The sequence below is a fragment of the Mirounga leonina genome, unplaced genomic scaffold, assembly GCF_011800145.1.
Source record: "Mirounga leonina isolate KUSES-001 unplaced genomic scaffold, KU_Mleo_1.0 Mir_199, whole genome shotgun sequence".
NCBI lineage: Eukaryota > Metazoa > Chordata > Mammalia > Carnivora > Phocidae > Mirounga > Mirounga leonina.
In genome coordinates, this window is record NW_023270498.1 from 10291650 (window position 1) to 10314624 (window position 22975).

Consider the following 22975-nt stretch of genomic DNA (forward strand, 5'->3'; position numbering starts at 1 on the left):
AAGTTTACGAGTTTATAATTATTTCTTAGACACTAAGAAAATTGTGAAAATTTTTGTGATAGATATAAATAAAGAGATAAATAAAAAGACATAGAATCTGAGAAACAGATGGGCATAGGGTGATGGGTGACAGAGAAAGACATGGTGACACAGAGTGACAGATACACAGAGGAAAAGCATGAGCTATAGCATTCTAGGCCTCACATCTGCAAACAAGGTAGGAGAGGAAAGAGATCTCCCTTGCAAGATAGCCCAAAGAACTGGCACTTCTTTCCAGAAGTCTTCTGGAAACCTATCCTTACTCCTCACTGGGTGACATGCAAAATCTCTGTAACCAGGAGATTGCCATGATCTGACAGGCATTCCCTTTTTTTTTTTTTTTAAGATTTTTTATTTATCTGACAGAGAGAGAGACAGCGAGAGAGGGAACATAAGCAGGGGGAGTGGGAGAGGGAGAAGCAGGCTTCCCGCTGACCCTGGGATCATGACCTGAGCTGAAGGCAGACGCTTAATGGCTAAGCCACCCAGGAGCCCCCTGACAGGTATTCCTGAACCAATTTCACCTGTAAGGATGAGGAGGCAATCTTCAGGCTCTTAAACTAATCAAAGCCCAGCCCTGGCATGGATGTGAATGGAATGGCTGCTCCATCATGGGGTCTTGGGTGCAACAGATGTTTGGAAGGTAAGGTGATAGGTCGGGTTGGCTTGGGACAGTCCCTGTGTATGCCCATTGCCCTAGTATAATGATGTATATATCCCTCCATTTCACTTTGAAAAGCAACTTGGTTTAGATGACAAATTATATGGCAATCCTATTAGGAGAAACCCACAAGGTCAATTACACTTATTACTCTTTGTATAAACTGGTACTAACTCTGAGAAAAGCATTGTTACTTCCAGAAGTTACAATGAGAATGTGTATGTCAATTTTCAATGAATCTTGGTATTTATATTGTTAAAGAATTAACATTTAAGGGAAGCCTGGGTGACTCAGTTGGTTAAGCGTCTGCCTTCGGCTCAGGTCATGATCCCAGGGTCCTGGGATCAAGCCCCGCATCGGGCTCCTTGCCCGGCGGGGAGCCTGCTTCTCCCTCTCCCTCTGCCTGCTGCTCCCCTTGCTTGTGCTCTCTCTCTCTGTCTCTCTGACAAATAAACAAATAAAACCTTAAAAAAAAAGAATAAACATTTTAAAAAGTCAAGCATGGCTGGCATTATGGTCCGAGTAGATAGTCCTAGACCCACCTCTAATATTCACTAGCTTTGTGATCTTTGTTAGGTCTAGGGTTAAATTTCCTGAGCTCCAAAATGAAGCCACTGGACTATATCATTTTCTTTCAAGCTCTAACAACCTATTCTACTATAAATATCCATGTGCCATCTGGGAGGCTGGCCAACATTTGTTCTATAGAATTAAAAAGTACAGCTTTTAGATGAGCACGTGCCAACACCAAGGAGGCAATGAGGCACATGGGAGAGCCCAGGCTGGCTTGAGCTACCAGCTCCCCTCCAGAAGCTCCCAGCTGGGGGCGAGTTTGTGTCGGGTTTGCCATCTATAAATCCCAAGGCAGTCACCATAGTGAGGAAGCCCCTAGGATTTAGGATTTAGAATCGGTTTAATCTCAAACCTTAGCCTTTTTGCTCGTCTGACTATGACAGGCTTTGCTTGTGTGCCTAAGTCTATCTCACAGCGTGGCTTAATTTCTACTGTGAGGCTCCAGTCCTCCTTCCAGGGGTAGAGTTTGACAGGGGGCTGGGTGGGATGGGCAGGGCACAGACTCCTGCCCACTGTCTCAGCCTCCTGCCCTCCTCTTCTCTGGCCTAGGGCTTTTTCATCTGGTCCCCGGGGCAGGGCAGCCAACCTACTAAATAAATATGTGCCTTCCCCAATCATTTTCCCTGATTTAATTCTTTGCTTTCTCCCCTAAAGGTCAAGATTTTGAAAAAGTCTTTTTCCCTCTCTTTCTGCTTTTTCTTCCTTGAGAAAGTAAATAAAATGTTCTGGCTCCCCAAATCAGATAAAAACCAAAAGATACAGGAAGTATCACAGAAAAAAACATTAAATTTTTACAGCAATATATGCTGTAAAATTTTAATTAGCAGTCTATATAAAACATTCAGCACTGTGCTTCACGCATTGCACACACTCACCTGTAATTATCAGTATCTGCTCTACAATGTTATTTTAAAGGGTATTTAAAACATATGCAAAATGCTTGACATGTTCAATAAACATCACTCATATTGAAGAAAAATGATTTTGAGCTTAATATAAAGACTAAAATTGTTTTTGAATCAGGAAGTTAACTGGAAATAATAATTCTTTAAAAGCTTTGAGAATTTTCCTCCTATTGCTCATTTTTACCTCCTGTAAACCACATCCTATGCTAATTTCCAAAGTGTACCATTAGATGTCCCCGGCCTTCGTGTTCTGGAAGCTAGTATCAGCAAAAATAACCGTTAAGCCTCCCAAATGATACCTGACTTATACCACCGGCCATTAAACCATCAATACACTGGACTGAATGGAATTATTTGCTTTACCTAAATCTAACGGCAGGAAAATGGGAAAAGCAAAAGTATAGATTAGGCTGTGGTGAGAACAGATTCAGAGACCCAGGCTTCTAGGCATATTCCAGAAAAGTATGGACATGAACCAGGCTTCTCAGATTTCTTCCAGCTTCTGGGCTACTTCAGTAAACAGAACATGTCCGAGGGAGGTGAAAGCCATTCTGGCTAACTAACAGGACACAGTCTCTGTCCACAGCCAATGGTTTGAGTCAAGGGCACTGGGGTGGCCCTTGCAACGAATGTGTGGGACTAAGGGAGGAAAACCAAAGAACCTTCATGAAGGCTAGGAAATAAGATTGGGATACATAAAGAAAAATGCCATGTCGCTAGGTAGAAAGACTGTGCCAAATTCACTAAGTTTTATGGTTAACATCTCATGCAAAGTCTCAAAGAATACAGAACTAGACCTCTGTCTGTCTGTCCATCATTTCATCACCAGTCTCCTCTTTTACTGTATAATTCTCATGAGCATAAACATGTTTGAGCTCTAGGTTTGCAGCACTCCTCTAGCTTTTACCTCATTTCTCTACTCCCTTGCAGAGGAAAGCTTTTGGAGAGAACTCTCCAGGAACACTGCTTCCCTCCTCAGTCTACCTATTCTTCAGCCCACTTCAGTATGGCTTCTGCCACCAACACTCAATGATACGGGTTTTGTCAGGTCACAAAAAGACATTTGTCATGATCATGGGGCCTCTTCTATCCTCATTCCGGCCGCATTTGACAGAAGGGGAACTCCCTCTTCTTGACATGCTCTCCTCTCTTGGGATCTGTGGCTGGACAACCTCCTGATTTCCTCTTCAGTTTAGGGTTCTCTCCTCTCTCTTGAGTACCTGCCCTGGATAATCTCATTCACCTCCATGCCTTAAATATATGGCTTTGGTAGAAACTGACGAACGTCTCCAGCCTTGCAGGACCTGGTGGGCGGTTATTTCTCTAAGAGGCAATGCAGTTCACCTGCTGCCCCCTAGTGAGGCGGCTCAGGATGCCTGGTACATTGCGGCACTTGGCAGGTTTGGTTTCCAGGCTGAAACTGTCAAGCTGCTTCTGAGCTTTGGTAACAGGGTCCAGGAGACCAGATCGCTTTGGCCTCCTAGCTTTCCTCCTGACCTGGCTCCAAACTGCATCCCTAACACTCCCTCGCAACTTCACGAACATGGAGAGCAGGAAGGCAAAGGAGGTCAACGCGACAGGAGAGGAGGAGGGTGACACAAGGGCATGGCCCCTGCAGGACGTGTTTCCAAGCCGATATAAATAGCCCCGGGCCGCCAGGACACGCTCTGTGTTGCACTCTGCTGTAGAGACGAGTGAAGACAGCGGCTGGAAGAGACACCACTCCCATTCGAGAGGCAAGAGCTGAAACAGAATGCAATATAGGCCACGGGATGACACTGCTCCTTGAGCTGCAGTAAAGGCAGAACATCTATTTTTGTGTGTTTGCCAGGGAAAGAAACACTCATCATAGATAGTGGAGTTCCTGAGCACAGATTTAGAAATTCTGACGGACTAATCCTGTCCCTGAAACGTACCAACTGCGTATGGGAGGGTGGGGGCTGGGATGGAAGAGTTCTGTGAAAGGAGTGTTAGTGATCCCCCACACCAGGAATGTCTGAAAGTCCCCTATTTTTGTACTTCATAAAAGAAATCTTGAATTTACAAGTCATACCTCACAAATTATGAAAAAAAATGATTCATATTTTTAATAGATCACAATTTCTTTAAATGGGGTCATCCATAGTACACCTAGTTATCAAAACTCAGTTTACCCACAAAAAATATATATATTACATAATGCAAAAGTCCTCACGTAGGTATCTGCCTGTTTCATCGGAGTTAAGGTTTTGAATAAAGGCATTTGAAGAGAGGAGAGCCAAGGCTTGCCCTCTTTTGAAACGATTCTGCCTGCTGTAGATCAAGATGGCAGCAAGGACAGCAGTTAGTGGGAGACTTTGATATTCTAGACAAGATAATGGGGGCTCTGACTGGGGTGAAAGCAGTGCAGATAGTGGTGAGTGGTCAGATTCTAAGTATATTCTTAAATATAGAACCAGTGGGATTTGCCGATGTGCTCAGACTGAATGTGAGAGGGGAAGAGACAGAGAGAGAGCAAAGTCAAGGATGACTGAGGTAGGTTTTGGAACTGAGCCAACTAGGAGAATGGAGTTGCCATCAACTGGGACGGAAAGGTCTAGGGAGTAGGGGAAGCAGGACTGGGAGAGAAGGAATTCCGAGTCAGGGATCCTGAGTTTAAGGTATCTGCTAGACATGCGACTGGAGATGCCATGTAGGCAACTGAGCATGAGTCTAGAGTTCAGGGGAGAGGCCCATGCCAGAAATATCAGATTGGAAGGAGTCAACATACAGTGTTATTTAAGGCCATAAGTCTGGATGAGATCACCAAGGATGGAGCCTTGGGCACTCTAAAGGCTGGGGAGAAGAGGAGGAACAGTAAGGGAGTCCAGAGGACACTCAAGTAGGAGAAAGGCAGTGAAGCCAAGTGAAGGCATGGGGAGGGGAGTGAAGCCTGCCGAGGTGGTGGTCAACAAACAGCTCCAGATGGTTGATTCCAACAATCTGAGAGACGGGGTGTGCACTGCACCGTGGAGGGGGCAGGCACAAAGACTTGGACAGACTGTGAAGGCCTGAGAGGGTTTAATGAGGAGCCTGGTTTTGACCAGGGGAGTGGTACAATCACGAGTGTGCTTTAAACTACCTTGGGGCAGTGACACTTGGAAGCATATATACTAGGTAGTGTGATCAAGGCGTAGTGGCAGAGAAAGGCTTTGTAACTTTCGCTTATATACTTTGCATTGTTTCATTAACTACAATCATGTATCACTTTTGTAATTTAAAAGCTATTAAAGAAAATTAATTAGAAATATGAGAAGACTGGAAACTAACAATTGAAAAGTGCATAGTAACAACAATTCAGGAGAGATGATGGGGTTAGAATGAGGACGCCGGCAGGGAGATGGAATGAAGTCACACTAGATTTTCAGAACCTGATGATCTGCTAGGACCTGGTTAAAGAGACAGGAAGCTGGAGTGGAGTGCTATTAAGCTCAGAGGTGACACGCACCTCACCAGCCTCTCCCAACCACAACATAATGTGAACCCTCGTGGAGACTTACTCTCCAAAAGTGCCTGGGAAAATGTCTCCACGTCTTGAGGGCAGGGGGCAGGCAGGGAGGGGGATCATTTCCAATGTTCAGAAAAATTAACAAATCAGTTACATGAGTCATTTAATTCAAACTCATGCTTTTTTTTTTTTCCTGATAGGAAAAACTGGTAGTATGAAGTAATAAAATGTATTCAAAGATGATTTTAAGGGGACAACCTCTTAAAAAAAAAAAAAAAAAGATAAACACTCTTTCAGGACACTGTTTCCTACCAGAAACTAGACATCTGGTTTTGCTATCTAATTTGGGGATGTATTTTATGTAACATTTAGCTGTCCAAACAAGAAGTGACCCTGCCCACATATGCTCCCTGGGTCTCCCTGCATGTAGAGCGCGCTGCTAAATCAAAGGATAATGTGTTAGCTAGGGGCACACAATTCAACACTCTGCTAAACAGGCAGCTGAGACGCTGAGTAGGCAGTGGACGATTCAGGGGTGTATGGAGATGGCCTCAGATTTCATGACTCACTGATTCTACCTGAAGTATATTTATCTTAAGTTTGACACACAGCAATTCTAAAGCTCGTCAAGAGTTTAAGAAATAATTATCTGCAGAGGAGTGCCTTAGTGTGAATACCCACATAACCAATTCCTCCAGAATCTCCATTTCATGCTTAGATAGAACCAAACCTTAAAAAATTATTTACTGGGATTCTAATACTTTGGAAGTTTTAAGGATTTGTTTTTACTAAATTGTACTTCAACACAGTATTGGTCTATACTGTACCTCATGAAATTGATTCATTTTCCTTCTAGGGATACCAACATGGATTACTCCATCTCAGAGTTGTCATTATGAAGTCCCACAGGAGAGACGGCCCTCAGGTTTTAGTACCAAGATGGTTGTGTGTTTCTGGAACATGTGTCTTACCTTGTAAGATTTATCCATATAGGTTCTTTCAAGGAAAAGAAAACTTGAGTTGAATTCACTGCCTGTTGCCAATAAGTATTTAGGCTAATATGGCATGCATTTTATTTAAATCTATCTCTAGGCTTTATATTATTTTACCTACTGATTTTCCATTTAACTGTAATTCCCTTACTTATCTCAGTGTGTGTGTTTTTTAAAAAGATTAATTTATTTTAGAGAGAGAGTGGGTGTGCACGAGTGGGGGAAGGGGCAGAGGGAGAGACTCTTACGCAGACTCCCCACTGAGCAGGGAGCCTGATGCAGGCTCCACCTCAGAACCCTGAGATCCTGACCTGCCCTGAAACCAAGAGTCGGACACTCAACCGACTGTACCACCCAGCTGCCCCTCTCAGTGTGTTTTAATAACTTATCTCACTTTTTTTTGAATGAGGCAGGAAACACATAAAATAGGAAACTTCAGGTTCAGGATAGATACAAGAATGGGGCAGGGAGAGGGAAATTTGAAATGAATTACGTTAAGTTAAAGAGACCATTGCTACAAAGAGATACATATGATATAATGAAAAATAAACTAAAAGGATATATTAGAAGAAAAATGCAGAAGACTACATTCTTAATACATGTTCTGTATACTAGTGAATCTACTCATAACTCCTTTTAAAAATCTCTCCCCAAACTATAAAATACAAATCTCATGAGCCATCTAATGAATTCTGAATGTCATTGTGATTTAGTATAAAATATGAAGAACTATTTCTTAGGAAATTAACATCATACAATCCCATATAAAGCAAATTCCACCAAAGGCAATTTTAATTTGCTAAAACAAAACAAAACTGAACAGAACAAACCTCCTTTTACTGCCACAACCACCATCTTAAAAAACAATACCCAAAATTCAAATAACCCATTTCCAGGTGTTACTTAAATGAAAGTATCTGTGTATTTTTGTGTAAGAAAAACCACTGGCAAACAAAATCAGAATCAAAACACGTAATTCTTGCTATGAATTTTAAATCATTTGTTTTATTTTTCTGTACTGGAAATTTTATGTTTACTTAAAACCTTACAGTATAACAGAAACAGACATATTAACCCATTGTGCCTCTGTATAAACAAATATTTTCAGAGTTTACTCCTGGTATTTTCTTCAAATTACCCCACAAAACTAACTGCTTTGAGAGAACATTTTACACTAGATTGATGATTTAAAAACAAGCTCAAAACCAACATGAAAACAAAGAATTTTCCTCTCTTTCAGGACAAATGTTTTATATGAAGTTATCCTCTTCAAACACCTTTGGTCTTAATTCTGGGTGAACCAGGATGGTCGCTTCCTGTCTCGTTCAATGATTCTCTTACCGCGATCTTGTTCAGACGGCACCTCTCCTGTGTACAACACCACAGTCTCCACGGAAGGAACCTTAAAAGGGCCCCCTTCTTGTTTCCCTATCTGTCTTCTGATTTCTGCAGTCTCCTTGCACACCTTCTCATAGCAATAGCCACAAAGGACGTGTTTCAGTTTCAGGTGACCACATTCAGGACAAACGTCAATATTGTTCTTTAAAAAAACAACAGAAACATATTTTAACAAGAGGCCTAATAATGCACATGTAATCATGGACAGGAATAATGCTTACACTTGAACTTTCTTGGACTGTTCATGTTGCATAAGGTCATATACCATCTAGTTCAACTTCACTTTAATTTTTTTTTTAAAGTAGGCTCCATGCCCATTGCAGAGCCCAACGTGGGGCTTGAACTCACGGCCCCGAGATCAAGACCTGAGATGAGATTGAGAATTGGACACCCAACCGACTGAGCCACCCAGGCGCCCCTCATTGTCACTTTAATAGGGAAACTGAGGACAAACAAGTTTGAATTAATAGAAAAAGTGGGACTAGAACTCAGGTCTACCAACTATGAACCTGGTACATTTTTACTTAAACATAACAGCCATATTAGGTAAAATGATACTCTATTCTCCCACCTTCAAATACTAAATATCTAATAAGGAGTTCTTCAACACAATGGGGGGATCCATAGAGCCAGCATCTTAATAAGAGACCAAGGGAAATGGAACTCACTTTTTTTTTTTCTATCTACCCCTGGGGAAGACAAGGTGACAAACTTTACAGCTAGCTTCCCCTGATTTATCAGTGTAACTTAAATTCCTATATGAAGCTGCTGGTGTACTATGGCATATGGTGTAATAGCTGGTATATGGTATAATTTTTCTTTTTACGAACGAACACTGATTATTCCTTAATGTAAAACTCCCGTGTCATGCTACAATTTGAGAATGAGTTTTTACACACATCTACCCAACTTTAATAAGACAATTATAACCTCTGAAGAAATCTTTTCATTGTGGTCTAAAGGTAGATTTGAAGTAGAAAAGAACAATTATAAGTAGGAGCAGCAAAGAAATTCCAAACACTTCATAAGATTAACATATAAACGTTTGTGAGGCAATGACAAAAAAGAATTACATTTTCTGAAAGGAGTAAAGAACCTTGCAAGTGACTTGCCTCACCAACTTCTCATTTTCCTTGCTACACTGGACACTGGATTGCATGTCTAACTGAAGGTATGGGAACGATACAGTCGGTGCTCTCTTCCTGATCAAAGCACCAGCATAATATACTATGTGTAGCTGGAAGCAATTCAGTGAAGAAAATGAATCCACAGGGTGCTATTCTTCTCCCTTAGAATAAACGCAATGAGGGAATTCATGGAACAGCTTACTCTCATTCCTAAAATTGTAAAGTCTCTCAACCAAATTGTATAGTGTTTTAATGACATACTTTCCAGTTTCAGACTTTAAGTCCAGTTCCAAATGTGACTCAGTAATACTTTTTGGCTTGAGTTCTAAGGGCCTGGTTTAATACTGAATGTTGGAAGTTTATGAAAAGTCAATTCTCTGTTCTTGAGTTTCATCTGCAGGGGAATGTCATGGAGCAAACAGTAACTCAGATCATGGCTGTTAAAATCATAAGTTAACAAATCAAAGGTAATAATAAACACTGTAATTTTTGTTTACTAGATCAATGAAGAGTATTTCCATGGGGGCAGGGAGAAGGGGTGGAATGGGAGTGGAGATCTGGAATTGTCTGAGGACAGGAACACACCAGAAAGTTTCAAGAGAAGAGTGTGAGTTCAAGAATCAGAGTGCCTAGGCTCACATCCTCCCTCTACCACTTAATAGTTGTTTGTGACTACAGGCAAATTCTTTTTGTCTCAGTTTCTTCAATCCTAAAAATGAGCAAAGCTATATTTACTTTGAAGGGTTATTGTGAGGATTTGGTGAAATAATTCACATCAAGCACTTAGACACATCAGGGGCACTTAATAGATGTTAGCTATTTTTATTACCTAAGGATTTTTTTTCACCGTATTTTATTTGTCACAGGGAAAGATAGGATAAATACGTATGGGTTAGTAAAACTTGAGATCTAATATACCTACTGCTTCTGACTTTAATTTTAGACTCTGCCATGATTAAGATGTTTACCCACATATGACTCCAAATCACCAGCTCCTAACAAAATTCACATAGGTTATTCACAACCTAGTCCTCCATCCAGACTCCAAACTCTCTCCTTGACTGTGGTCCTAATATTTAGGCTACAGGACTATAGACACATAAACATACACAATGAGAATGCTATTATTTTATTTAGGCCAGAGGGAAGTACATGTATAAGCTCTAAGAATGATTTACCCACAGGCTATATAAGTACCAAGAGGAGATGCAGTGGTGGATGTGAGAGAAAGCACACCCACAAAAATCAACATATTACCTTAACTTTAATAAGCTTCTGAGGGTTTCTTCTCCTACAGCGGTTAACTTCAATGCTGCGTCTGTTCTTAGGAGCTGCCATCCAAAAGATACTATCGGAAAGGCTGAAAATCTCCTTACTTCCATTGGTATCATTTGCTGGTTCTGTAAATATAGCTGGACCTTGGACTGCTAATGCTGGTCCTACAAAAACAAAACGTGGAAATACACCATGGATTTCTAGTTTCTAAATGACTCTTTACATATCATCCTCCTTAACAATCAACAGTGATACGTCAATAGACATATATAAAATTTAGAGTATTACACTCAATAGACATTAAACAGAAGCCTTAGCTATTAAAATACACTAAAACTCATACATAAAGCAATTTTAAACAACATGAATAGAATTTTTTCTTAGAGGCACCTGCTGAAATGAATCAGTAAAATTCTACCACCAAGTTTCTCACCTTCTGAAATACAGAACTCAGGGGTTTAGTAGTAAACATGAATAAATCACTCCAACTGTCCACATTCTACTTGGTAGGCAGTTCCTATTTACTTTACAAGTAAATCTAAGCTTGAGATTCTCAAAATATATTTCCAACCTGCACTCAGATAACTGCCTCTTGGCACCTTCTTATTATATTCCAACTGAGTTAGTTCCTCTGTCACATAGCCTGGTAGGCCCTTTAAGTCACTTAGTTCTTCGTAATACTTGATTACTGTCTGTTCTCTAAAGAAAAGCACTAGCTCACCACTCTGCATGATATTTACTTACAGGACTATCAACGTTTCAGTTTTGCTTTATCCTTTCCCTGCTCTTCCTCAGACCTAGAATATGTCTTTTGGTTTTAGGAACTCTTAAAACAAACAAAGCTGTCTAACATTTAGCAACTGGTATTCCTTTTCAATGTATCTGTAAGTATCGCGAAGCACAGCTCAGTGGTTAACAGCACAAGCTCTGGCCGGCCTGTGTGACCTTGGGACCTTCATGAGCCTGCTTCCTCAGCTGAAAAGTGGTGCTACCTAACGGGTCGGTGTGGAGCTTTCCCAGGAAGCCCACGTAGGCTTTGGCTTATCATGGGCTCTCCGTTCAGGCTCCCTGGGTATTATTATGTTCGGGACACCTTGGAAATAAACGTAGAATGTAAATGTCAAAGCAATGACAGTTTTAACATCTAAGATCCTTCTAACTAAAATTGGTTTCCGGGGAAAACACAGGGATCAGCAGGATTCAACTGCAGAGCTCAAACACCACACAGGGAGGACAAGCTGCTTCAGGGGGTGGGAACACTAACATGGAAACAGGATCTAGATAGTGGCGAACCTGACCTAAGCTAACAAGCTTGGTTACATTCTGTGTATGAATGGGACAATCAGAGGACTTTTTCTGTCTTTGGGGGTTGGGGGAGGCAAAAGCAACTGCTTCCAGTTTCTAAGTAAGGAATTACCCCGGACAACGTCCCCTACGCGCCGCGGAGGATCAAAACGGGGGAGGAGAGGGAAATATAAGCGGTGTCTACCAAGCTGCCTGGAGTCCCCTCATCCGATCTCTTCTCCACGGCGGCCTTCCTTACGTACCCCACGGAAGACTGGGAAAACCTGGTCCGCTCTGCTGAAGTTTCCGCTGTAGTAGTTCCCAACAGCTCCGGAGGAGTCCTCGGGCTGCCGGCCACGGTGGGACGACAAGCACCAGCATGGCCGACGCCATCTTCCTCGCCCGAAGACCACGCCCACCTCGCTGCTGCGTCCCGCCCCCGCCTCGAGCATGCGCAGAGACGCAGCGTCCGGCAAACCTGGCTGCTGGAACTACAACGCCCAGCAAGTCCCTGGAGCGTCTCTGACTCTCCTCCAATCAGAGAGAGAAAAAGGAAGGCGTGGTGAGGGGAAATGGAAAGCAACCGGCCCCAGTGCGCATGTGTGCGGATGTGCTTTGGCACTCCAGGTAAAGATGGCGGAGCGCGGTTACAGCTTTTCGCTGACTACATTCAGGTATGGAAGGGGCTCCCAAAGTCCTCCGCGGAGCCGAGGTTGTAGGAGTTCCCTCTGCCCCGTTTTTCCCGTCCTAGTCTCTGGCTTGATGCTTCCGGGGGGCCCAGTAGGAAGTAGCGATGGAAATGCGACTTTGCAAAGTCATTTTCTTGGCCCGCGCGCGGCCTGGGAGCAGCGGTGCCGGGAAGCCGCGGGAACTCGGGTTTGGGCATCCAGGGCGACCTTGGGGCTGCGGGAGGGTAAGGTCCTCAACTAGGGATTTACTTTCGCTTTGGGGACTGGAGAATAAGGCAGTTTGGGATTAGCTGCCTCCGGGTGTCCCGTTCGGAACTCAGGATTTCCTTCCTGACCTGTAGGCCTGATGGGGGAGCTTCTGGACCTTGGAATCTTGGTCAGGTCTTTGGGGTCTCTTTTTTCTCTTTGGAAAACCGCATCGTTACAGTAGGTCTGAGTCTCACAGTCTCCATTTGGTACTTCGAAACCTCTTCCCGCTTTCGGTTTCTTCCATGCCCCCGTTAGAAGTTTAAGGACTAAAAATGAAAGCGCTAATCTTTCTGTCAGCTAGTGTTTGTGGGCCCCAGACTACGAGGTTACATTTCCGTTTTGGCCATTTTTTGGGGGGTGAGGAGGATATGTTACTTTACAAAAGATTGTAGGCTTTTCTGTTTTAGAACAAGGGATTAATAATAGTGTATTTTTCAAAACACAGTTGAGATAAACTGTTGTTCCGAATATAAGAAGACCGTCAGCGAAGGGTTTAATAAATCGACCCGGTAATGATTTAGTTTGACCATTTTCTCACGGATCAGTAATCTCCCATTTAGTTGAAATACAGTTCTCTCTGACAGCTGAAGGCAAGCGGGATCCAACTTGTTGAGTACTTTCTTGTGTGGGTGCACTTAGCCTACTCTTACTTCTTTCTGCTACCATGTGTGATACATGTTATTTCAACATCTTACAGATGAACTAACCACAGGCCGAACACATTAAAACTTGTCCAGGGTCATAGATGAGTAGCTGAGTTCACATTCAAACTGGGATCTTTCTGATGATAAAATTAATACACTTTCTGTTACTGTATGGGGTCTTTTTAAAACACTAAAATACTTGCCTTACACTTGGCAGTTTTCAGTAATAAATGAGGATTTTTTAAACGTCTGTCTGTAACAACATACAATGATAGAGAACAATATTTGCTAAAGAATCACTTCATATTTGTGAACAAAGCAAACTTGGTTCTTTAAGAAAGTGTAATCCTTTCTTTAGGATAAGTGGAGCTGAAACAAAACATCATCAGGGACTGAATCCATCTGTAATAATTTATTAAAATAAACTTGTTTTTTAACATAATGGTTCAACTCTGTTTTGATTTAAAAATTTTGTTTCTAGCCTGTTATAATCAGAATTAAACTATAGTGGTGGAAGTTATGAGGCTGTATGATAGGATGAAAAAGTGTTCTTGTGGATTACATTCATTTGAGGGTATGAGTAAACACATTGGTGTCTACTAATGCATTCTGGAAAAAAGTTTTTCTCTTACTCAGGCATTTTTATTAAAAGGGAGTAAAAGAAGAAACATAGCTGTAGATTGGATAGTCAGGAAAAACCAGTGCTTGGGGGTGAATTGTGAGACCAGAAGGTGAAAAAAGCCAACTGTTTGAAGATTTAGGGGTAGAGAGACTGGTGGACAGAGGAAAGAGGATATGTGAAAGTCCTGAAGTTGGGAGAGAGCTTGAACTACGGGAACTGATAATAAGGCCAGTGTGCTAGAGTATAGTGAGCAACGAGTTAGCGTGGGTAGGGCCACTCTCGCAGAGCCCTGTAGGCCAGAATAAGAAGTTTGTATTTTAAGTGAACCAGGAAGTTATTACAGGATTTAAGTGAGAGGTGATGTGGTGCAATGGTAACTCTGGCTAGGGGGATTGAAGTAAGAGTGGAAAAGAGGAAAACTAGTTAGAAGGCTGTATCAGTTATCCCAGGTAGAGATGCTGGTACTTTGGAAGGGGCTAGTGGCATGACTGACTACAAAGATTGTTGATTGCTCAGTGAGCTCACAGACTGGTGAGCTTTCCTATAGGAAGTTGCAATGGTAGATGTGTATGCAGGTGATTGTGGGAACAGAGAGAAGGTATATTTAAGTTTACCTGAGCCTTTAAAATGTTCCCCAGGAGTATTTGAGTTAGATTTTGAACAATAATTGAAAGCTGAATGGACCCAGTGAATCATGATAGGATTATTGAAATAGTGACTAATAAAACATGTGCAGCCTAATTTTAAAAATTTAAATACCTATTGATGTTATTTCACTCAAGGTAACTAATTTTGTCATTTAAGAGTCTTTAAACTGCCACACCTAGGCTTATTCCATATATAGGTCTGGTTGTGTCTCTGTCAGCCAAATGATTGTGATTCCTGGTACTAGGTTATATGTTAGAATACTGACCGAACAGAGCTTCCTCACACTTGGTTGAGGAAGACAAACATTGTAAGACTAATTTAAGCATGATGAATCTTAGCCAGAGAGGAAGTATGGGACATCATAGGCATGAGCATATGGGATTCAACCTAGTCTGGATGGTCAGGACAGCTTCTCTAAGAACATGACATTTCTACTAAAGATTGAGGGATGACCAGGAGAGTTCACCAGAGGAAGGTGAAATGCATTCCAGACAGATGTTAGTTTATCAAAGGGGTTTTTGAATTCTAAGAGTGGTCTGTGTGTCTGGAACAAAGCTGAGGATTGAGTGACAGAGTATCCATGATTTTATGAAGATGAAAGAAATGACCTTCTGAAACTCAAGGTTATATTTTCATTAGTAGACTGGAGATATGGACCAAGTTGTGTCATTCTAGACAAATTACTTTCACTGAAGAACTTTTTCTTTATTTGTAAAATTAGGTTAGTCTGCGAATTCGTGGTGTTTTAACTTAACAACTGGATTGAAACGAAGTGTGATCTTCAAAGCCAGTTCAGGGCTAGTATTTGGCTACAAAACCCATGGAATCAGATATGTTAAGTATCACCAGCTCACAGCTTCTAGAAATAGCCTTACATAGAAAATATTTTGTCATGGGTGATAGCAAGGTCTTACATCTTAGGCTATGCCTACTTTCCAAAATGTGTAACTCCCCTCATACGAAATATATGCTGTTGTTTGGTATTTAACAGACACATACATGTTCATAATAACATTACTGTTTGGTATTTACTTACTGCTAATTTTGTGCCAGGAACAAAAGGCATCACTTTATTTAATCTTCACAACAATCTTTTGAAATAGGTACAGTACTATTATCCCCACTGTGAAAACTGAGACACAGTGGGGCTAAGTAGCCCAAAGTCACAAGGCTGGGAAGTGGTAAAAGGCAACAGTAATGATGATGGTGCTTTAAGAAGCAGACGAGGGGGGCGGGGTGGAAAGGAAAAATAAGGGCTTCACTATGAATATGTTCACATTGCCTGGTAAATTCAGTTTCTGTACAGCTTTATAATGTGAAAGCTCAGCTATTCGTTGGTATTTGGTTAATGGATTTGACCTAAATATCTGCCCTCTCTCTGAGATATTTCTATTATACATATTTGAAGATACGTGAATTTAGCAAATACCTTTGTTTCTTTTTAAGCCCATCTGGTAAACTTGTCCAGATTGAATATGCTTTGGCTGCTGTAGCTGGAGGAGCCCCTTCAGTGGGAATTAAAGGTAATTAAATGTTTCATTCATTTCAGATGCCTGTTAATAGTTATCCTAAAGTTCTTTTGGAATTATTTAGTAATTAATACAAATAAATAGCTAGGGCAGCATAATTTTTAACAGTTCTTTCTGTTGATTTACAGTATTTTGAAGTTTAAAAAAAGTAATAAGCCAGTAAGTCTAAGAAGATGGTTAAAATTTTTTTCCAAAATAAATGTAGCTCCTTTATCTCTTAGTTGTAATAACCCACAGTCTTTCCCATTGAGAAAACTGAATATTCTTTTGTTTTTCCACTAATTATATACAGTTTTTACCCTTTCTATAATTTAGAAAAAGTTAATGATAAAACTTAATCTAAAGATTCCGCCCCTTTTTTTTAAAGCCTGTATCATTGATTACATTTCAAATTATAAGAACAGTAGCCAAGTAGGCAGAAGTCCGTTATTTTAAAATGTATGGACCCTTAGGTGTCCTGGAATACTTGAAGAGATGTTGGGTAATTCATTTAGCTATAGGGATTCCTTAGCACAATATAGATGACCAGTGAGGGAAAAATGGATTTACCGTTTCTTAGGTGATTTTAATATAGAGAAGGTTTTATAAGTAAGAGGAAATAAAGGAGCTTGGATGAATTGCATCCATAATTAGAGAACTGTTGAGGTAGTCTTCAAGTGACTAAACATTGAGCACTTTTTTTTTTTTAAAGCTGCAAATGGCGTGGTATTAGCAACTGAGAAGAAACAGAAATCCATTCTGTATGACGAGCGAAGTGTACACAAAGTGGAACCAATTACCAAGCATATAGGCCTGGTGTATAGTGGCATGGGCCCAGACTACAGGTACTTTTACACTGTATGTTGTTTTTTTCACCATTGTGCAAACTGTTTGTAATTTGTACCTTGAGGAGAAATATGAAGGGATGTTTTTCCTTTAATCTCCCAACCCTTTATTTTTGTACTTTGTTTCGCACCCGCGGGCGGCATCATTGGCGGCAGAATTTCGCTTGCCTGCATGGACTACACTAAGGGTCGCTTTAGGGATAACTCAGTGCCACTCCGTTGCAAAAGAGGAGAGCCAGTACTTCTCTTAACCTCTGTTTAGTGATCCTTCCCTTCTGATCACAACCCCTCTTCTACTATCCAAGGACGAGGCTGTTCTCTAATGCATTTTAAAAACAAAAGCAATAGAACTTACAATAAACTGTATTTAAAAAAAGTGATCAGGCAGCAAAAGAAAGCAAGCATTACCACTCAGAGTTAACCCCAATATATTTATTTGTGTTCTTAGCAAAGGGACAGAATTCTCAAAGGCCACTGGAGTGAAACATTAGGGCCTTTGTTATGTCAGGGTACTAGCAAGTTGAAAGAGATTGGCAGCTCTCTCTGTTTGTCATTTAACAAGTAAAAAGGGTATTAATCACTTCATTCCTGATTTTTGGGAAACAACACAGGTAGAACCAAAGTTTCACTTTAATGAATCAGAAAAAGCAACAGTGTTGCTGGGATGTGGTCAGGCTTCACTACAGTAGATCCTGTTACCATTGGATGGAAGGGATGCCGCAGTGTACTCGTGAAATACACTGACAGGACAGGACCGCTGAGGATAAACTGACTCTTAGGCCGAGGGGTAATGTGCATGGTTCAGATCCGCAGTACAGGAGCGGGTAAAGGTACATCCTGTTTGTCTTGCTAATGTATTTGATTATCATATACAGTATTCTTGATATTTTTTAATAATTAAAAAAAACTTTTTAAGTTATGAATAGTTTCTTGCTGTTCCTTAATCTCTAAAGGGTACTCTTTGAAGTGAAATCTGTGGAAAGGATTGAAGCAGAGTGAAAAAAAAGTGTGTGTACGTGTGTGTGTGTGTGTACGTGTGTGTACGTACATACATACGTGTACTGTCATGTGGGCTTTTATGTGTTTTGGCTTGACTGAGATAGAAAGACAAGATGACTGCCCTCGGGAAAGGGGGCACAATCTTGAAGAAGTCTTGGAGGGAGGTAGAGCTCCCATTGTGCACACTAAATCTATTCCTGCCGAGCTGACTGGTACCCCTTGTCCCTGATTTTCTTCCGTTTGTCTTATCCTTGTCCCATCTCCTATGGCTCAGCTCCTCTGTGTTGCTCTGGTGTCTTCTTGTAAGTTAACTGGACTCAGATGTCAGAGCAAGACTAGCTTTGAGCTGGTTGCTGCTATTACACAGATACACGTAAGTCTTGTGCTGTACGTATATGTCTATAGGAGGAGAAGAGTCGTTACATAGCAGAGTGTTGAGATTTTAATTAAATCTTACTTCTTCCTTGTTTGTTAGAGTGCTCGTGCACAGAGCTCGAAAACTAGCTCAGCAATACTATCTTGTTTACCAAGAACCCATTCCCACAGCGCAGCTGGTACAGAGAGTAGCTTCAGTGATGCAAGAATACACTCAGTCAGGGTAAGTTGATTTTATTATTTGAAATGTGTCATGAGTTAGAAAAAAGAAACCATTTTAGAAGAGTGGATGTATTTAAAAAGAGGACTTACTATTCCTCTATTTATTTAATAGGTAGAGAAGATCACTATGATGGATATTTCTGATCGTAATTGGATCTAGAACATTTTCTTAAGGAAAAAATTAGAGTGGTTTCTTGATATAATTGCAGAAAGCAGCTTCTAGATAATTTTCTTTTGCCAGTGATTAAAACACTTCTTTATGGGCAGACAGTGATTGCTGCTTCCAAACTTATCTTTCCAACCAGAAATGATTATAAGCACATGATGAAAGCAATAACTCTTTGATACATCCATATTCTTTTAATTCTCGAATCTGGGTGTGCATGTGGATGAGGTAGTATAAAGGTAGTTGCTAGTGGAAAAGCTGCATTTTTTGAAAGTTGTCATTTTGCTAAGACACAAGATGTTACTCCAGATTAACCCCAATATTTGTGTCTCTCCATTTACCAGAATGATTTGATTAGTGTTCCTTAGTACCATAAAGAGAATTTGTTTTGAATTGATTTGTTCAGAAGGGTAGGAAATCCTTCTTAAGGAATTTACAAGACTAATTCATTTTACCTGATGATATGCTTCATTAATACTTGAGTATTAATAAATCCTTACCTTAGGTTGACTTTAACACCATGAAGATGCCAAGTAATTTCATTTTTCTTTTTTTTAGTGGTGTTCGTCCATTTGGAGTTTCCCTACTAATTTGTGGTTGGAATGAGGGGCGACCATATTTATTTCAGTCTGATCCATCTGTAAGTATTGTCAGACATATTGGAGGGATTTGTTAAAGTACTCTTTGAACATCTAATAAAAACAGTAACCACGAAAAGTTTAAAATTTAGCAGTATGTCCTTTTTTCTTTTCCACTGGGGCTTTAGAACGTATGGAGTAGTGCATATTCATTTGCACATTTAAAATGTTGGTAATACAGTCTTGTGATGAAGAGGGTACATTAGTTCTGCCCTCTGTTTTTCTGCCTTATCTTATTCATTAACCTCACATACTTGAATGATTTGTTGAAATAGTTGTTATCAAATCTCTTCAAGTCGGTGGAATTGTGTTACTTTGACAAATGTGATGAAAAACTTGTGTCTAGAGGACAGTGCTGTACTCCTTGCTGTCCATTTAAGCCTGGGGCTGGCTCAAGGGGGACTCTTCCTGCACAAACACAGATGTAACTTGTGAAGCCAGTGCTCTGCAAAGTGGGTGAGCTTGTTTCCTGGAAAGCAGAAGATTGGTACCTGAGTTTGAAGCTGTTTGTAGATGCTACTACTGCTTCACAACCATCTCATTTGCTGTGAGGAAAACTGGAGGAAAAAAAATTCATGATTAGGAACGGATCTTTCCAAGTGTGTGGATCATTAAATAATTACAAGTTCACCCAGTGTCAGTCTTAAACTCTAACCTTGTAATCTAAGAAAGCAAAAGAAGTATTTTGGTTGGTAGTTACTTAAATCAGAAAACTTAAGTATTTTGAGAGGTAACCATGTCTATGACCCCATCTCTGAGCTGCTGAAGCTAAACGACAAGCCCTCTTCCCTTCCTTCCATTGGGGTAGCAGAAGTCACCATCACTGGCATCCAGGTTTCATTTTTTGCCCTTTTCTTCCCTGTTCTATCCAAAAGGCAGTTGTTTTAAAGTATGTTTCTTTAAGTGTTTTTCTTGTGTGTGTGCATAGATATTTTTTCCAACAGATGAGGCCATGTTATACACAATATATTGCTGCTTTCATTTAATGTTAGGTTATGAAATATCAAAACTATGAAATATTTTTAACTAAATGCTGTCTCTTTTTTTTTTAAAGATTTTATTTATTTATTTGACAGAGAGAGACAGCGAAAGAGGGAACACAAGCAGGGGGAGTGGGAGAGGGAGAAGCAGGCTTCCTGCCGAGCAAGGAACCCGATGTGGGGCTCGATCCCAGGACTCTGGGACCATGACCCGAGCCGAAGGCAGACGCTTAACGACTGAGCCACCCAGGCGCCCCAATGCTGTCTCTTTTTAATTTATTCAGCAGTAATAAAGACTTGCTCATCATTTTTCATACATATATGATAGATTTTTAGAGCCCTTCAGTCCTAGTAAGCCGAAATAATACTTTGGCTTATTTGCCTTAAGTTAACCTGTTTCCTTTAACCGACTTTTTCACATAAATTGTATACCATGAATTACACATATTCAAAATGTACAATTTGATGAGTTTTGGTGGGTGTAAATACCTGAGAAAGCTGTCACCACAATCCAAATACTGAACCTCTCCATAACCTCCAGAAGTGTCTTCATGCCTTTTTGTTACTTACCTTTTCTAAAAATAGCCTATTTTGTGATATATTCCATTGCATTCCAATATTTCGTGAACTTAGAAGTCAGAGACAAATCTATAGAACTAAAGAAGAGATGGCAGGGTGCTCTAGTAAGATTAATGATCTAAAATATGGCTTATCCTCTTCTCTTCTTGATTAGGGAGCTTACTTTGCCTGGAAAGCTACAGCAATGGGAAAGAACTATGTGAATGGGAAGACTTTCCTCGAGAAAAGGTAGGCTAACGGTAACTAGATTTAGCCAGCTTACTTCATGGTTCTCAGCTCTCTTTAAATCATGAATATGAATCTAAACATGTTTGTTTTATTACTTTGTATTCAAATACTCACTTGTGTAGCCTAGTTAGAAATAAAATAAACAAAAACTTCTTTCCACCCTGGCTTCCTAGTCTTCAGTATATTAAGTGGTAATACTAGATATTTAAGAACTTTTCTTTCTACATTCTTATAGTTGTTTCCTAAATGTTGTTTCTAATTTTTACTTTGTTTCTTCTCCTACAATCTAAAAAACAAAATGAAAAATCATTGGATTTGGAGTAAGAAATTTGGGAGGAAAGTTTAAGTGAGTTAAGTGATAATAGTTTACATTATGACAATTACAGAAAAAAATTGTGAAGCCAAATACCTGGTATTAATGGTAGATTAAATATATGATATATATGCTTGATGAAAAGTGGAGTACCATGTAAAAATCTGTCACTACCGTAGCACAACAACCTGCTCTTATTTCCAGCTGTATTCTGGACTCAGCATTAGTCCACCATTTTGAATGGCAGAAGTTTGTAATTGACTAGAACCAACAGATGAACCTTCTCAGTACATTTTTCACATAATGTTAAGATTACTAAAAATCTTAAACCTGGGATTAATTGGTACACTTAAATAATTTTAAGATCTTTCATAAAGCACTTTCCTTTTACATATTAATAGTGAGTCTTCAAACATTTCACATGAAGTTAAAACTTACAAGAACAAACATAAGAAATTTTAGCAAAGGCCTGATTTCTTTATTTAAAAAAATATAACATTGCCACGATATTCTGATTATATTAACATATTTATATTCCTGTTAGGGTTTCAAGCTTCATGAATTTAGGAATGCATGCCAAATAATTCTTATTTGGGGACAGCTATTGCAGTGAGTGGACTAAAAGAATTAATCTGTAGCTTAGTATTTTTTAGGAGTGTTTTAGATTTTTAAAAATTCTTAGTGCTGCTGTTACCAGGTTTAAATAATCATAAATAATGTAAATTGTGCCATAAATCATTGTTTTTTTCAAAAAATTCTTTAGATATAATGAAGACCTGGAACTTGAAGATGCCATTCATACAGCCATATTAACCCTAAAGGTTAGCACAATTTCTAACAATGGGATTTATAATGAGTTTTATAAGTAAATGCTTGGAAAATTGACCTTTTGCCCTCCCTCTTCAATAGGAAAGCTTTGAAGGGCAAATGACAGAAGACAACATAGAGGTTGGAATCTGCAATGAAGCCGGATTCAGGAGGCTCACTCCGACTGAAGTTAAGGATTACTTGGCGGCCATAGCATAATAACTAAGTGACTGAAAAATCCGGAATTTCAGATAATCCCTCTACTTAAACATGTTTAAAGTATGTTTTGTTTTGCAGACTTTTTGCATACTTATTTCTACATGGTTTAATGGACTGATGTTTTTAAAATGACACTTCTAAATCATAATAAACTGTTAAATCCAACTTCCAGCTTTTTAGGAGTTAGTAAAATTTTGAAATAGTCATTTCCTGCTTTTTATCACAGTTGACTTCCGGAAACTACATTGCAGAGCAGAATGGTGAAATCACTTGTTAGTCTTCTTGCAATTTTGGTTCAGTCAAATCTTGCTACACTCTTTACTGTCAGATGTTGTCTCTGTGTCGGTAAAAAGCAAATGCTGATTTTGGTAAACATCACTGCGTTTAGAGCTGGGAGAATCTGCGTGCTTTCGTGGATTCATGAGACAAGAGGAAGCATAGGTGTTTTTCGGCACCGTTAGGTGTGCATCAGTGAAACCCTAGGACACAGGTTGCACTCGAGCTGTGAAGCGTGCTAGGCCCAG

General features: G+C 40.1%; 2 protein-coding genes across 2 annotated transcripts; one reads left to right on the plus strand and one right to left on the minus strand.

Annotated features, from left to right (window-relative positions):
* Window positions 1–7621: 7621 nt before the first annotated feature.
* MRPL32 (mitochondrial ribosomal protein L32) lies at window positions 7622–12149 on the minus strand. Its single transcript, XM_035026509.1, has 3 exons — window positions 11984–12149; window positions 10419–10600; window positions 7622–8176 (listed from the first exon to the last, which is right to left on the minus strand). Exons 1-3 carry the CDS (start codon window positions 12111–12113, stop codon window positions 7922–7924), a joined length of 567 nt encoding a protein of 188 aa, XP_034882400.1. The 5' UTR covers window positions 12114–12149; the 3' UTR covers window positions 7622–7921.
* A 102-nt stretch (window positions 12150–12251) lies between these two features.
* PSMA2 (proteasome 20S subunit alpha 2) lies at window positions 12252–22643 on the plus strand. Its single transcript, XM_035026510.1, has 8 exons — window positions 12252–12394; window positions 16019–16095; window positions 16793–16925; window positions 18400–18522; window positions 19246–19327; window positions 21039–21112; window positions 22189–22246; window positions 22335–22643. Exons 1-8 carry the CDS (start codon window positions 12354–12356, stop codon window positions 22449–22451), a joined length of 705 nt encoding a protein of 234 aa, XP_034882401.1. The 5' UTR covers window positions 12252–12353; the 3' UTR covers window positions 22452–22643.
* The last annotated feature ends 332 nt before the right edge of the window (window positions 22644–22975 follow it).